General features: G+C 44.0%; 1 protein-coding gene across 1 annotated transcript; it reads left to right on the forward strand.

Moving 5' to 3' along the window:
* Window positions 1-14,622: 14,622 nt before the first annotated feature.
* On the forward strand, window positions 14,623-17,293 carry LOC133377923 (uncharacterized). The gene is made up of 4 exons (XM_061612719.1): window positions 14,623-14,759; window positions 15,546-15,645; window positions 16,267-16,958; window positions 17,260-17,293. The coding sequence occupies exons 1-4, from the start codon at window positions 14,623-14,625 to the stop codon at window positions 17,291-17,293; spliced, it is 963 nt and encodes a 320-aa protein (XP_061468703.1).
* The last annotated feature ends 42 nt before the right edge of the window (window positions 17,294-17,335 follow it).

The raw sequence follows: 17,335 nt of genomic DNA on the forward strand, positions 1-17,335 counted from the left end.
ACACCCTCAAATAATTCTAGAAGGTTCGTGAGAGGACCTCCCTTGTACAGAAGCCATACCGATTAGGTATCAAAAATGTTCTTCTTCTTTGTGCTTGATAGTTCTATCAGGGAAAATACTTTCCACCAATTTAGCTGGAACAAATGTTAGGCTAACTAGCCTGTAATTACCTAGATCCCTTTTTAAAAATCATTAGTGTTATGTTAGCTACTTTCCAGTCCACTGGAGTACAGTACAGAAGCTGTATATTTGTTAGGCAAGCAGTAATCTCACATTTGAATTCATGGATGGAAACCATTTGAACCTAGTGACATACAGTAGGGCCCCACTCATACGATGGGTTACGTTCCATACCCCTGCTTAAAAGCAAAACCCGTCGAAAAGCGGAACTCCATCAATAAAATGGCGCCCAACGTCCAAAAAACACTGTAAAAGTGGAACAAGCGCCTTATGAGTGGGGCCTTACTCTAATTACTCCAATTGAAAGCCAACATATTAGCGGAACGCCGAAAAGCGGGGCCCTACTGTACTTATTTTTTATTTACCATTAAGCCCTAGCTTTCAGGGCAGAGAATTTAACCTCTTTTCACTATTTCATTTAATCCTTTAAAAGCCCTTCTTGGAAAAATCAGTTTAGGCACAGGTACCACTGTGGTGTAGTGGTTAAGGTGTTGGACTAGGACCTGGGAAGCCAGGGTTCAAATCCCCACACAGCCATGAAGCTCACTGGGTGACCTTGGGCCAGTCACTGCCTCTCAGCCTCAGAGGAAGGCAATGGTAAACCACGTCTGAATACCGCTTACCATGAAAAGCCTATTCGTAGGTTCGCCATAAGTTGGGATCGACTTGAAGGCCATTTCCATCCATCCATGCTGTATATAAATTTAAACACAGCATAGACAGATGCTCCTGCTAGGAGAAAGGGCAGGATATAAATCAAATAATAAATAAATGAAATAAATAAATGATATATGCTACAATCCAGTACATATTTACCTGGGAGTAAGTACCACTGAACCCACTAGAGCTTGCTTCTAAGTAGACATGTATTGGATTGCAGCCTTAGTTTCTCTTTAATATTCCTATCTTCTAACAATTATTTCCTGTCCAGTAATCCAGTCCTGCAAGAGCCCTCCGTGGCGCAGAGAGGTAAGCGGTGGTAACGCAGCCGAAGCTCTGCTTACGGCCGGAGTTCGATTCCAATGGAAGGAGGAAGTCGAATCTCCGGTAAAAGGGGTCGAGGTCCACTCAGCCTTCCATCCATCCGTGGTTGGTAAAATGAGTACCCGGCCTATGCTGTGGGGTAAAGACCGGGGAAGGAACTGGCAATCCCACCCCATTTATACGGTCTGCCTAGTAAACGTCGCAAGATGTCACCCTAAGAGTCAGAAACGACTCGCACTATAAGTGCGGGGACACCTTTACCTTTTTTTAATCCAGTCCTCTTCCAGATAGTTTTCCACTTCAAACATATTTTTAAATGATTTTGGTCTTGGTGTGTATTGCCTTGTTCATTTACTCTGACAAAATAAGTGCATGTGCTTCTTTCTGTTCTCATGTGGGCTAAGACTTCCCAGTTTATAAAGGAAAGAAGTCTTATTAGTTGAATGGAACAAGATTCAAACACAATGTGCATCTGCATACAGTGCTGTCTACCTGCACAGTTACAGAAGCATTTGGGGGCTAGCCCAGATGGTTCCTTGTTTGTGACTGGAAGTGTAAGTCCCTATTTCCCCTTTAAAGGGTTTTTTTTTTCATCCTGATAGCAGCAGAAAAACACTTGTTAAGATTATATTCACAATAATAGATCAGAAGAGGCAAGTGTGTATTCAGGAAATGGGATATAAACAGCTGACTTCTTGTTTTGTTCAAAAATGGTATAAAATGCTTTGAAAACAACAGTTCTGGGAATAAAAGCCAATTGAAGAGTTCAGAACTGTTTCCTAACCCCCCCCCCCAGCAAGACACACAGTGTAAGATGATTTCTTTTACAACACTTTTCAATTGCAAATATGAAATAGTGTTTTGAGACCCATTAAAAGATTAAAACTGAACTTGTGCATAGTTACATGGGAGTAAATTCCATTGAATACAATGGGGTTCACTCCCATGTAACTATGCATAGGATTGCACAGTATATGACGGATAGCAGCATAGGTTTTGGTAAACCAGAGCATACCCTTCCAGCAGATGCAAGCTGGTTTGCTGGCTTACAAAAACCCCTTAAGAACATAAGAACATAAGAAGAGCCTGCTGGATCAGGCCAGTGGCCCATCTAGTCCAGCATCCTGTTCTCACAGTGGCCAACCAGGTGCCTGGGGGAAGCCCGCAAGCAGGACCCGAGTGCAAGAACACTCTCCCCTCCTGAGGCTTCTGGCAACTGGTTTTCAGAAGCATGCTGCCTCTGACTAGGGTGGCACAGCACAGCCATCACGGCTAGTAGCCATTGATAGCCCTGTCCTCCATGAATTTGTCTAATCTTCTTTTAAAGCCGTCCAAGCTGGTGGCCATTACTGCATCTTGTGGGAGCAAATTCCATAGTTTAACTATGCGGTGAGTAAAGAAGTACTTCCTTTTGTCTGTCCTGAATCTTCCAACATTCAGCTTCTTTGAATGTCCACGAGTTCTAGTATTATGAGAGAGGGAGAAGAACTTTTCTGTATCCACTTTCTCAATGCCATGCATAATTTTATACACTTCTATCATGTCTCCTCTGACCCGCCTTTTCTCTAAACTAAAAAGCCCCAAATGCTGCAACCTTTCCTCGTAAGGGAGTCGCTCCATCCCCTTGATCGTTCTGGTTGCCCTCTTCTGAACCTTTTCCAACTCTAGAATATCCTTTTTGAGATGAGGCGACCAGAACTGTACACAGTATTCCAAATGCGGCCACACCATAGATTAACTTTGAAGGTACCATAGTACACTTTGCTGCAACCTACCCTTCTGCCTCTTGAAAGTGTGTATACATTTTCTTGCATTTATTTCTATCAATACAAAGAGCGAGAGCAGCGTTTGAGTCATTCAAACTTTAAGAGATCAGAGCAGCAGTAATCTCATCAACACACACGTTTGGGAGAGCTACACTGGAATTATCCAAGTTAAGTTTTCCAGGCAGGATTCTGTGAGGCATTTGTATTCCTATCCTTGGAATTCTTACATTCCCCTCCCCTGCCTTTGCCCTTGCGGTTGTGTTTCTCATCAACAGTGTACTACACAGTATAGTAAATATCTGTTGCTGCACCAGTGAAACCCCAAAATAATCTTGCTTCAATGAATATTTAATCATTTTATCTGGATGCGAGATGAAACACTTCACTTATTCAGGTTCTGATCCTACACCCATTTTTGCGTGGGAACAGGCCAGTAAGTGACCAAAGTCTACCCACCCCCATACTAGGGCAGGACGAACCATCAGTCGGGACCGTTTACCCCAGTTCATTCACCTGATACAGGACCAGGAGTAGTAGCTACTGTTGAACATCATTACCAAAGTGAGACCAGCAATGCCACACAATAGAAACCGCTCTCTGGGGCAACAGACCAATTTTTCATTTGGAGGGGAAGCAGGCAAAATGTCATGTATGTGGTCAGGAAATGATATGTTTAAAGTGATGTAGTGCTGTAAGGTTCCAGGGAAAGCCAACACACATTACCTTATTAGGCCCTGCATAACTAGAACAGTGGTTTTCAAGATTTCTGCCTTGATTTTCCATGACAAGCTTGTCTACTGAGGAGTCCTGCCAGAACATCACAGAAAGTCTGCCTCTTGTAGAAGATACTATAGGGCATGCACCGAGTGCTAACCAGACCTGTTTGGTTCAGCATATCTCACTAGGAGTGCACCTGAGAGTACATCCCTCCCCCAAACTGAGCTTGTTTGGGGGCAGGGGACCTGCAGTGATGGGCAAGCTGTTTTTTGGAACACAGGAAGCTGCTTTATACCAGGTCAGATTATTCAGCCATCTTGCACTGTCTGTTCTGACTGGTACCAGCTCTTTGGCAGAGGTCTTTCCCGCCATTTCTTATCTGATCCTTTTAGGAGAAGACATCAAGGATTGAACCTAGGACTTCTGCCAGCAAAGCATGTGCTCTACCATCACTGAGCTATGATCTCTTTCAGAGGAGTTTGTCTGCCGGCACTGATCTTATGGAGGAAGCTTGCCATAAACTTCTGACGATCTTTGTATGAAAATCGCTGAACTAGAGGAAGTGAACTAAACAAATGATAGTGGAAGGCAGGGAATGGCCTTTCTAGCTTGATCAATACATCTGTGTGTCACCTCTTCTGCCAGAACCCTGGGTGGTATCTGGTGCACTCATTACATTACCATTATCATTATTAGATTTATATCCCGCCCTTCCTGCAGAGCCCAGGGTGGCAACATTGTGCAACAGAACTTCCCCCCTCATGCACAGATTTAAAACAGATTTAGGGGTGCATGGGAGGGAGGAGAGGTGGGAAGTTTCATTGCACATGTGTAAATCCTTGTGTTCACGGAACAAGTTATTTAACACGTTTGATATAAGCCTCTGTGTTTAAAGTATCATGAACTGAAAATAAATATTATATAAAAATAGAAGGGCCATGAGCAGGGAAGAGGCACTATATTGTAATCTTCACTCAATTCCAGCCTAGACTGGTAAGCAGTGACCTTACTGTGAAGTACAATTTACACAGAAATTCTATATGCATTAAGGACAAAATTCATTACAAAGAAATATTTTGAAACAATCGACCAACTATGGACACAAGAAGAAATAAGTCTAAAGCAAAGTTGATGTAATACTGTGCTTATTTTTTTAAAAAAATACATAATTGATTGTTTTGGTTTCAAGCACAGTCCCTCGATAATGAATTGACTGAGCAACTTTTTAAGCTACAACCTCTTTTAGGTTGGGCTCTGGAGATGAGTGTGCTGCTAACTGAATTCAGCCTGGTGGAATAGAATGTAAGCTTGCCTGGGAAATCGGAGGAAGATGGAACTAGGGTCCAGATGACAACCTATTAGGCTATTCTTAAAACCTTTATCCTGCCTTGTTTTAGAGGAGGGCTAGTAATCCACCTGTTGATCAAAATCTCACTCCTTCAGTTGGCATGTCTAAAGTCACATAAGAGCCTGCTGGTTCAGGCCAGTGGCCCATCTAGTCCAGCATCCTGTTCCCATAGTGGCCAACCAGGTGCCAAAGGGAAGCCCACAAGCAGGGCCTCAGCGCAAGAGCACTCCCGTTCTGTGGCTTCCAGCAACTGGTTTTCAGAAGCATACTGCATTTGACTATAGTGGCTAGTAGCCATTGATAGTCTTATCCTCCACGAATTTGTCTAGTCCTCTTTTAAAGTAATTGTGGGAGTAGTGAGTTCCATAGTTTAACTGTGTGTTGTGTGAAAAAGTACTTTCTTTTGTCTGTCCTGAATGTTCCACCATTCAGCTTCATTGAATGTCTATGAGTTTTGTTGTTATGACAGAGGGAGAAAAACTTTTCTATATCCACTTTTCCCATGCCATGCATAATTTTATACACTTCTATCATGTCACCTCTGATTCACCTTTTCTCCAAACTATACAGCCCCAAATGTTGCAACCTTTCCTCACAGGGGAGTCACTCCAGCCACTTGATCATTCTGGTTGTCCTTTTCTGAACCTTTTCCAATTCTACAATATCCTTTTTGAGGTGAGGTGACCAGAATTGTACACAGTATTTCAAATACGGCCACACCATAAATTTATACAATGGCATTATGATATCAGCAGTTTTATTTTCAATACCTTTCCTGATGATCCCTAGTGTGGAATATGCCTTTTTCACAACTGCTGCACACTGGGTTGGTATCTTCATCGAGCTATCTATTATGACCCCAAGGTCTCGTTCCTAGTCAATCATTGCCAGTTCAGACCCCATGAGCATATATGTGAAATTAAGATTTTTTGCTCCAATATACATCACTTTACACTTGTTTGCATTGAATTTCATTTGCCATTTTACCACCCATTCACTCAGTTTGGAGAGGTCCTTTTGGAACTCTTCACAGTCCCTTTTTGCGTTAACAACCCTGAACAATTTAGTATCATCAGCAAACTTGGCCACCTCACTGCTCACCCCTAACTCTAGATCATTTATGAAAAAGTTAAAAGCACAGATCTCAATACCGATCCTCAGGGGATGGCACTTTCTATATCCCTCCATTGGGAGAACTGTCCATTTATTCCTGCTCTTTGCTACCTGCTACTTAACCAATTGCTGATCCACAAGAGGACCTCTCCTCTTTTTTCATGACTGCTAAGCTTACTCAATAACTTTGGTGAGGTAACTTATCAAAAGCTTTTTGAAAGTCTAAGTACACTATGTCCACTGGATCACCTCTGCCTATATTATTGTTGACACTCACAAATAATAGGTTAGTGAGGTAGGACTTTCCTTTACAGAAGCCATGCTGGCTCTGCTTCACAGCAGGACTTATTCTTCTATAAGCTTGGTTAATTTGTCTTTAATAATGCCTTCTACTAGTTTTCCTGGGACAAACGTTAAACTAACCAGCCTGTAATTTCCAGGATCTGCCTGGATCTCTTTTTAAAGATTGGCATTACATTGGCCACTTTCTAGTCCTCAGGTATGGAGGCAGATCTGAGGGACAAGTTACATATTTGTTAGATTGTACATCTGAGTTCTTTGAGAACTCTCGGGTGGGTGTCATCTGGACCCGGTGATTTGTGAGGGTTTTCTTTTGTTTGTTTGGCCTAGAAGTTCATCTCTCGTCACCACTATTTGTCTCAGTTCCTCAGACTCCCTTTCTGCAAATGTTAGTTTGAGTGCAGAGGTCTGCCCTATATCCTCTATTGTGAAGTCAGATGCAAAAAATTCATTTAGCTTCTCTGCAATCTTTTTATCCTGCTTTGGCACACTTTGGACTTCCTTATCCAAGGGTACAATCGCCTCCCTAGACAGTCTCCTGCTTTGAGTGTATTTAAAGAATTTGTTTTATATTTTTAGATTCTCACATTCTTTTTTAGCGTCGCTTATTGTCTTCTTGCATTTGTTTTGCCAGAGTTTGTGTTCCTTGCCTCATTAGGACAAGACTACAATTTTTTGAAGGAAGCCTTCTTGTCCGTAATAGCTTTTTTCTCATTAACCATGCTGGCATCCTTTTGGCCCTGGTGGTCTTTCCTGATCTGTGGTATACACTCCAGTTGAGCTTCTGTTATTGTGTTTTTAAACAACTTCCAACTTGTTCAGCAACAGGAAACTTCTTTGAGAGAAGATAGTTTAAAGCCTTCTGTCCTTGCATGCTTGAAGATGTTTGCATGGATGGCTTGTCACATTCCATTAAGCTTTTATTAACGGGATCATTATGACCCTGCTTGACAGGGAAGCCATTCAGTGAGTGTAGCTTCCACTTTTGAAAAACAATACTATAGATGAAAAAGTGACCCTCTAGAACTTCCTAGAATGCTTAATAAGGATCACTTAATAAGGATTAGGTGAGCTACATTGTAAACCTCACACAGGAGGGCTAGGAGTAGAGAAAACACGTAACATGTACATGTAACATAACTTACTAAAAATGACAAGCTAGTTCAGGATTTCAGACTTCCAGTAAAGAAAACAGGGTTCAGGCTGAGGTGCTGCTACTTAGCTTCATTTTAACTTATGGCGTTTACATACTACAAATGCCCAAGATTTCATGACCACTCCCATATGTTAAATTGAAAGCCAACAAGAGTAAAGAGCAAAATTCAGTCCCATCTCTGAAGCTCAAATACAATACTCTTCTTTTACTGTGGAAGTCAAAATCTGAATTTGTCAGGCAAATTCTGCAAGTTAATCATGAGCAGAACTGTGTTGTGCAGAACAGTATTAGGTGAAACCCGCAAGAAATAACTCATTTCTTAACACATGTAGGGAATTAACAGCATTCAGCATCAGCTGTAAAAGTTGACTTGTAGTTAGTTAGGTGCTTGATCTGATGTGTGCTTGTGCACACACAGTGAGCCTGGTAAAAGGCTCCAAAACCAGTTCATCAATCTGCACCAACAAAGCAGCATTCATAATCAGTCTTGCTGGATCAGGCCAAAGGCCCATCTAGTCCAGCACTCTTATTTTCACATAGGAAGTTTGCAAGCAGAACCTCTTGAGTGCGCTCTCTCCCCCTGCAATTTCCAGCAACTGGTATTCAAAGGCTTCCTGCCTTTGGCAGTGGAAGTAGAACATAGCTGTTGGGGCTACTATACATTGATAACCTTATCCTCAGTCAGAAGGCTGCATTCCCTTATGAGTAATCATCTGGGGGTCCACGTGCCAGTAGTGAGAGGATCCAGAGCCAAAAGTGGGCAGAACAATGGTGTCTCTTACCTTTGCACAGGTTACCTTTATGCATTTCAGTCATGCTCAGGTAATGTTTGTACCCACATCCGTTCATCCTGCCAAACAAGAGGTATGACCATAGCACATTCTAGACAGACAAATGCACTTGAGTATAGCATACAGCAGGGCTGGTTAAGAACATGGCCTGGAGAGAGTCCTGAGTGCTGAATAGAGAGGCCTAGGGGATCACATTTGGTCCAGGGCCTGAGGCTTCCCACCCGTCATAACATACACCTGTTCCACTTTTAAAGCTATCTCTTCACAGTAATTATTCACAGTGGCAGTCAGTTCCCCTAGTAGTCCTTTGTAACATCTTTTTGATTAGTGCCCTCTCTTTTCCTTTGCATAGCAGTTGAACTTCCAGCATAATGACTACAATATTAGGAACTGCACTTTGTTCTTTAGACACATTTCATGCTTGCCAACACTGTGCAGGTACGTGAATACCAAAAGCCCAGCATTAATTTCCTTGGTTTCCTGTAGGATTTAGTGTTGTAATCTACCATAAAGTCTCATGCTGCCAATTTGGATGAATGACACAATTAGATCTTTGAAGAATATGCTATTTCAGGAAATGACAGCCCATCTAAACGTACAGTGCAATCGTATTCATGTTTACTCAGAAGCAAGCCCTATTGTATTTACTCCCAGGTGTAGGATTGCAACATTATTCTCTCCAAAGTATTCTTGGTTCAGCCATCTTAAGATACTTTGGTGGGAGAACCAAACAAGGCTATACAGACAACTAAGTAAAAAAATAAGAAAATACAGCAAATGTAATTCAATTACAAGACCTCAAGACCATTTTCCACTTGAACCAGGCAAGATGTTTCTGGAGTGTTCACACAGGGTGGCCAACTTTTAACATAAAATGTTAGTGCCCTGGGTGAGGCTAAGAGCAAAGGTGAAATATTATGCAGCTTGGAAGAGAAATCACTTATCTGCTTCAAGGCCTTGTGGTGATGGATCAAGGACTGAAGCAGGGTGGAAATTGGAGAGTGGTGGTTGTTGCCAATATAATATGACTTTACTGGTTAGACCAGTAAAATACTGGCCGTCCTTATACTACCTATATGGTGAACAGCATAAATATTTGAAGAGGAAATGCACTTTACAAATTATACAGCCACAAGAGTGGCTGTATATTATAGCCAGCATGGATTTTTCACATTCCGCAATGTTAAATTGAAAATACTCCATCCTATTCTTCCCATATGCTCATTTCATAACAAAATCTTACAAAATTATAGTCCTGAACTCAGAAATGCTTGCTTAACCCTTAAATTTTCATAGTGTTACACAAAACGCTCAGAGAGAATCGTCAGTTTAAAGTCCAAAACATGAATAAAGAAATCCAGCCCCCTGTTGGACTTTTCTGTGTCATAATTGGTTGAAATTAGTTAAAAATCATATGCTCAGAGGCATGTTACCAAATTCTTCCAAGCTACACAGGAAGTGGATTGGACTGTGAAAGACCAACCCAAATTGTTTGCATTTTTACAAATTTGTAGGGCAGTACAGTATCTCAGAGGTCAGGCCTGTTTCCCTGGTGCATTTACTATTGCTGCCCAATTGCCCTGCTTTTTAAGGTTTGTGAGAAACATCTGTTGGCTATACTTGCAGGTTGTTCACACATTACACTGAAAATGTGTACATGTTGTCTGTACACGTGTAGAATTGCTGGTAAAAAGAGTGCTCCTGCATTGATTTTTAAAATACTGCATGTGGTATTGTGCAGATACACCAAACATATCCAGGGAAGGGGAAGCATCCATCAGTGGTTTATATCAGGATGCTTCAAAATTCAAAATCTAGAACTTTGTGGGAGTTTTAAGTGTGGAACTTTCATGATTTGATTTTTCCTGAAAAACTTCCTCAGAACACTCAACGTCTTCCAGACAAATCACACAGTGCCTAACTTAGGAGTACACAATATGTATCCTTCCCTTGTGACATTGGGTCCCCAGTGTTCTCTCATTCAAAATATTTTGCCTACACCATAGTTTGCAGATATACACAAAGCAATTCACTGCAGAGTATCAGATCATCCAAACGCTGCACTTTGCTTAAGTATAAATTTGCTGGTTTTAATCAATCCATGAATGAGAAAGAGCAGGTTTGAATTTAGCAAATCGGACTCTAGGGAGATGTTTAAAGGCCACCAAATATGGAGATTATAAATAAAGCTCAGCAGATGATACTCTTACCCCAGGAGGGAGGAAATAATTTGTAGCCACAAACATTGCCCAAATTTGAGGCTTAAAGTCAAATGGTGGCAACACACACTGATGCTTTCTTTTGAAGGGTGTGGGTGGGAGCAGGACAATGGAAAGATCAGGCACTGGAAAGATGTTAGCTTTTTGTCTGTTAAATAATTGGTATGCAAAGGTTTGGCAGTTAGCTTTAGATGAAAAGCTGATCCAGGAATATTGAGAAGCCGGGGGTGCAATTAAGGTTAAGTTTTCAGCTGTGTCATTTGAATTCATAATGTATGCTAACACAGTTGAACATTTCATCTACCAGCAATTCAGTTCTTTTGGGCAGGACTTGTCATCTGTGAATTAAGGTTTTCATAGTGAGGGCTTCTAAATCTAAGTTTGTGTACATGTTTTTCCCTATGATATATTTTTATACTCTTTAGTGGCTGTGACATCTTGTACATTATATTGTTATGGTTATAAATTTCAGTAAAAATATTAAAAAAGAAAGATCAACTTAATTGCTGCTAAAAAGAAACGAAGGCTTAACTGCATGAGGGAAAGTAGTATTTTCATAAACAGGTTTTTTTTTGAGAAATGCAAAGAAAATTAATTTGCTATCACTCTAAACAATTTGTACATTAACTGACAGTTGTGCAACCACCAACGTTTTAAAAGTTGCAAAGATGATAGAGAATATACAGTATAGCCTTGTATGGAGTAAGATCACTGGTCCATTTAGCCCAGAGCTGTTGATGGCTTTGCTAGGACACACACAGAGCTCTTTTCCAACCTTACTTCCAGAGATCCTTTTAACTGGGAGATGTCCGGGATTAAACCTGCGAACTCTCATGACAGTCCAAATGCATCTCTGTATGGCAGCTACAATACAGACTTTGATGTTTGCTTCAGCCTAACATTTCCATTTGGTTGCAAGTGGGTGCTGTTATACATAAAAGAATGTACAGTCAATATTAGCTATTTGGTAGACACACACAAAATACACCTTTGTTTTCCAAGAGATCTTTGTACTTACTTATAGGTCAGGATATTTCATGCTACATTAAAGACCTTTGCTGAGTCAGGGCATCTTCAAAAAGTGCTCCCAAAGCTTTGTATCTGCTTCCTCAGTAAACCATTCCAACTAGCCATTTCTCCCACTGCAAACTTTTATTTCCATAACCCAGACTATGGTCTGAAGGCCACCACCTTGCTGAAGCTAAGCAGGTCTGGGTCTGGTCAGTGCCTGGATGGGAGACCGCCTGGGAACCACATGTATGCTGCCTTGGGTTCCATGGTGAAAGAAAGGCGGGGTATAAATGTAACAAATAAATAACATTCTGGATTTACCCAGTTTGTTTTCAACCAGCATCTCTGACATGCCTTTGCTAGATTAACACGTGCTCCCATCAGAAGCCTTCTTGCCAATACATGTACTGAAAGACTTCTGTTTTTGTTTACTACATTTACAGTATATTTTGCTTCTTCAATCCTACAGTGCTCCTAGGGCAGTTTATAACTTCAGAAATTAATTTAGATTTTTCTACATAACTAGTCATAACCCAGTTTTCCTGAGCCTTTTGGTTTCTCAGCATGTTTTGAAAATTGGGTCCAGCAATCAGTTTTGGCCACATTGACCTGAAAAGTTACCGTTGTAGCATGTGAACCACAAGGGACTGGATAAAAGGTTCAAATATGAATAGTTTAAAGAGTACAAACATGATTTAGTAATACTAGTAAGTAAGTATAAGGTCCTACATACAGATGTCCTGTCCTGTTAAAAATAGATGTCCAATTTTTAAAAAAATGGTAGTCCTTAATACCAGCCACCTTAAATGCCCTTGAAATCTGTATCTTGCACACAAACAGATCAGAAATTGCTCTGTTACTTGTACATTATATCACGATGAAAAAATATTTTTGTTTTCCATAGGAGGAATGCCATCATGCTGGATTATAGCTCGTCCTATTGTCCAAAGGCAAGAATGTTTCTGAAGTCAAGACTAGGGCGTCAGGCCCCTCCCACTCTCCAGTTCATTCTTGCCTTTCGTCCCTGCAAGATCTTTAGCTAGTGACTAGATAAGTTTTTTGTCTTTGTGTGATAGAGGGTGGAGTTTTGTGTACGTTGTTTCGTCTCGTTCCTTCCCTTTGTCTCATCCCTTACCACGGTTTGTGTGTTGTGTCAATTTCCTTGTCAATTTCTCGTTTTCCCGGGGGGGTGTTTTTTACTCCCAAACTACAGAGACCGCGGCTGCGGTCTCTTTCCTCAGCGGGGCTAGGAGCTGCGGCGGCAGCCTCCGCCCCCCCCTTTTTTTGTTCTACCGATCCTCCTTTTGTGCCCTGACAATTAGGAGCCCGCGGCTGCGGCTTCTTTCGTACTTTATTTTCTCCGGTCCTTTTGCCATTTCCCCTTGTGCCTTGACGATCGGGAGCCTGCGGCTGCGGCTCCCTTCGTCGTTCATTTTTACGGGCGGCGCTTCATTCGCCCGTCAGGAGCCGATGTCTGCGGCTCTTTGCCTTCCCCTTTTTTAGCGACTTCTCTTGTTTGGGCTGCCTTGTCTCTCTCGATCATCTGCGGCGCTTGGTTCCTCGTGGAGTCAGTCCCTTCAGCCCGCGGCTGCGGCTTGCCTGTTGGCCGATTCTCTTCGGCTTCGGGAAGTCCGCTAGCTGTCCTGCCTCTTTCACGAAGTCTTTTTCCAGGCTAATTTTTTCAGCCGTGATTACCTTCTTAGTCCCGTGGCTGTATTTCTACCGTGGGCGGTTCCATTTTTACAGTTAAAATTTTTTCCCACCTTGCTCATTTCTTCATACAACGGTTGTTGCTGGGCAAAGTATCCGTCATTTTTGTTCGAATTTTCCCGCTCTTTTTACGGGCGCCATTTTAGTGGCCGTTTTTTCCCGTCCCTTTTGAGAACCCACTAGTATTACAAAAGGGGATTTTTTTCCTCCACGGGTTGGGGTTTGCAGAGCCCAGGTTCTTGTCAGCTCCCTCTGTGTGATCTGCTCCCTGTTTATGTGCTGCAGATAGGATTTTTACCTCTACATAAGTTCCTTTACCAACCCCATCTCTGAGGCTGACCCTGGCAACCACTGGGTTACTGTGGCTTTCTACAATCACTGCAACTACTGTGCACATGTGACTTTTCATCAAATTTACTAATACTGCCATAACAGTGCACCAGGCCACCTGTTAGTGCGCAAGACTATTGAAAATATACAAAGCTATTTGGACTATACTGTGCAAGTTGTGCAATATCACCTTTCCTCCAAGTGTACATTCTGCCCCATCGTGACAGTGTACCTACCATCAGCCAGTGCATTCTGCCCCAGTCGTGTGCCGTGTACTGTGCATGTTCTAAGACTGTTCATAGCGTACATTCTGCCCCATCGTGGCAGTGTACTTTGCCATCTGCCAGTGCATTCTGCCCCAGTCGTGTGCCGTGTACTGTGCCTGCCCGGGTCTGTGCATTCTGCCCCAGTCGTGTGCCGTGTACAGCTACCCTTATTATCTATATGATGGCAGAACAGCCAGAGACAACCCAGGCAACCAAGCCGATACAACAGCCTGTGACAAACCAGATGACCAAGCCTAAACCTCCTAAGGCGGTCAAACATAAGCACTCTAAAGCGGTTGCCAAAACCAAACATCTTAGCCACAGCACAATCAAGCGGCCCCGCTTTGTCTCTGTTCCAGTGCCAGAGGACTCAAATCATGCACAGTTAACTACTCTCTTTCATTCTCCTGCGGCTTCCTCTGATGAGGAGGACTTTCCTGGATTTCCTGTACAGCCAATGTCCAGCCAATCCAGAGCTTGCTCTTCTTCACTACCTGTGGGGCCGTCTACAGTTCCGCCTATCCAAGAGCAACCATCTACATCTCCGGGACTACAGCTTTCCCACGAGTTCGTTACACAACTTCAGGGCATGCTGTCCTTTTTTACTCAGAGTCAATCATCTTCACAACCTCCCGCTATCCCTCAACACAGCGGGGTTCAAAGTGTACACAGTGAGACAAACCCATCAGGTTCTCCAGACCCATTTGACGTTACCAGGGGCAGGTTCGTTGATGACGCCTCTTTTGATGCAGAGTTCGCATTCGCGCTGCAAGACCAAGCGGACGAGTGGAGTGACCATTCGGAACCAGAGCCAGAAACCTCCTATCGCCTCTTCGACTCTTCAGATTACCAGCCCCTGGCGCGCAGAGTCTTGAACGCCCTTGGTCTTCAATCCACTCCAACTGCAGCTTCCACTCCCGCTTTAAAAGGGGCCAGGGTCTCGAAATCCCCTACGCCAGCTGAAAACTTCCTCCCTGTCCCAGACCCCATCGCTAAACTGGCCAAGGACGAATGGTCCCACCCCTTACAGGCACGCCGATTTAATAACATTGCGGACAGACTTTATCCTTTGGCCCCGGACTTTTCTACCAGACTGGCTGTCCCTAACATCGACAAGCCTATTTCCAGTTTAGTTTCCAGGTCCCTCTTGCCGAGGGAAGGGGACTCTCATCTAAAGGATGCCACTGAATGGAGACTGGACTTTGCTTTACGCAAGACCCATGAGGCCATCGCCTTTTCCATGCGTGCATCCACATCTGCCTCTATTTTCACCAGGGCAGCGATAATGTGGTTAGACGACCTCATCGAGGACCACAATCCAGATCCTGCCTCCCTGCGCAGATCGCTACTAAAACTGCGTAAAACAGCTGCTTTCGTGGCCGACGCCACCTTGGACGCGAATCAACTAGCAGCACGCGCCCTGGCGGCTCAGATCGTTGCCAGACGGACCCTCTGGCTTCGTCACTGGCAGGCTGACTCTACTGCCAGAGTTAATCTTTCACGAGCACCTTATGCAGGCTCATTACTTTTCGGGGAAGAGGCATTAAGGGCAGTGCTTGTCGACCCTAAGGACACTCGAAAGCCTGTCTTGGCCACCGTCAAAAACGTTGAGCGCAGACCCTTTAGGCGTTTCGCTTCATATCGCATGTCTCAGCCCTTTCGGGGAACCCGGCCCGGGGGACGAGGCCGTGACTTCCCAGCATTTGACTTCCGCTCCACCAGAGGAGGCTGGAATAGACGTTTCCCCAGTAGAGGTCAGTACCAGGGCCGCAGAGGCTACTCAACGTCCTCATACAGGGGAGGGTCTCGCCAACGCAGACAATACTAAGGCAATACCAGTTGGGGGCAGATTGATTCTATTTGCCGAACTTTGGCTACCTCTGACTCAGGTCCCATGGATCAGAGACCTCTTTTGTTATGGATATGCAATTGAGTTTTGGGCAATACCTCCAAACAATTTTCATCCTTCCCCTTGTCCCAGGGCACTAGACAGGCGCTGCATCATGCAGACTGCGATACAGCACCTTTTGGACATAGAGGCGATAGAGCCAGTCCCCAATGCAGAGAGGTCGGATGGGGTGTACTCCCTCCTATTTGCTGTGCCCAAACGCGATCTCTCATGGAGGGCGGTTTTGAACCTCAAGTTCATTACCCGTTTCGTAAAGTATCGCAGGTTCAAAATGGAATCCCTCCACTCCATTACAGACAGCCTGCAAGAAGGTGACTTCCTTGTCTCTATCGACCTAAAGGAAGCGTATCTCCATGTCCCTATTTGCACAGCCCACAGGAAATTCCTTCTGGACGATCTCCTAATACGCGCAAGGTCTAGGGAGCTTACTCATCGTCATCTAACACTCACGCTCCATATCTTACAGGCCCACGGCTGGCTAGTCAACTTCGACAAAAGCCATCTACAACCAACCCAACGCCTGCAGCATCTAGGGGCAATGTTAGACACACTGCAAGCGACTGTATTCCTGTCCCCAGATCGCATCACCGCTATCACAGACATCGCAAGGTCTCTGATGCACAAATCTTCTGCAGATGTCATGCTTCTAGCCAGGGCTCTCGGAATGTTGGTATCCACCATCCATATTGTGCCATGGGCTCAGGCACATACGCGCCAGCTACAGTGGGCCCTGTTGCCATTCCAACACGACATTGCCAACTCAAACCATCGAGCAATCCCCCTGAGTCCCACACTGCGCTTGTCTTTCCGCTGGTGGACAAGGGTACAACATCTCACCCAAGGCACTCCGTTCAGAGAACCCCACCGGACTGTCATTACCACCGATGCCAGTCTCCTGGGTTGGGGAGCCCACTGCAACTCCCAGTTCGTTCAGGGAGTTTGGAACACAGCAGAACAAACTCAAAACATCAACTGGCTGGAACTAAAGGCTGTCCACTTAGCTCTGCTTCATTTTCAGTCTCTCTTCCACTTGGACCATGTCCTCATTCGAACGGACAACACGTGTGCCAAATCTCATTTAAACAGACAGGGAGGCACCAGGTCCAGACCTCTACAGAGCCTAGCTTCCATCATATTTGACTGGGCAGAACAACATCTGCAATCCCTCAAAGCAGAACATCTCAGAGGAATTTGGAATTTCACAGCAGACTGGCTCAGCAGACAACAAGTCTTTCCGGGAGAATGGAAACTTCATCCGACTGTGTTCCATCTTCTCCAGCATCGATTCGGCCCCTTCTCAGTCGACCTCTTTGCTTCCAGTCGCAATTGCCAGCTACCCAGGTACTTCGCTCGATACCTGGACACGACAGCGGAAGCGGTGGATGCTCTGTCATTGCCGTGGCCGGAGGGACTATTATACGCCTTCCCTCCAATACCACTATTAGCCAAAACCTTGCAGAAGGTACGTCGCGAGAGGGCACAGCTGGTTCTGATAGCACCATATTGGCCCCGTCGACCGTGGTTCTCGGATCTCC

The sequence above is a fragment of the Rhineura floridana genome, chromosome 2 (genome assembly GCF_030035675.1).
Source record: "Rhineura floridana isolate rRhiFlo1 chromosome 2, rRhiFlo1.hap2, whole genome shotgun sequence".
NCBI classification, from domain to species: Eukaryota; Metazoa; Chordata; class Lepidosauria; order Squamata; family Rhineuridae; genus Rhineura; species Rhineura floridana.

Excerpts from the sequence above, each read along its gene's own strand:
- LOC133377923 (XM_061612719.1), top strand. The coding sequence starts at position 14,623 with ATGACGCCTCTTTTGATGCAGAGTTCGCATTCGCGCTGCAAGACCAAG. Across the intron at positions 14,760-15,545 it reads ACCAGCCCCTGGCGCGCAGA|CCCTTTCGGGGAACCCGGCC; the intron begins GTCTTGAACGCC and ends CGCATGTCTCAG. Across the intron at positions 15,646-16,266 it reads TAGACGTTTCCCCAGTAGAG|GCCCACGGCTGGCTAGTCAA; the intron begins GTCAGTACCAGG and ends CATATCTTACAG.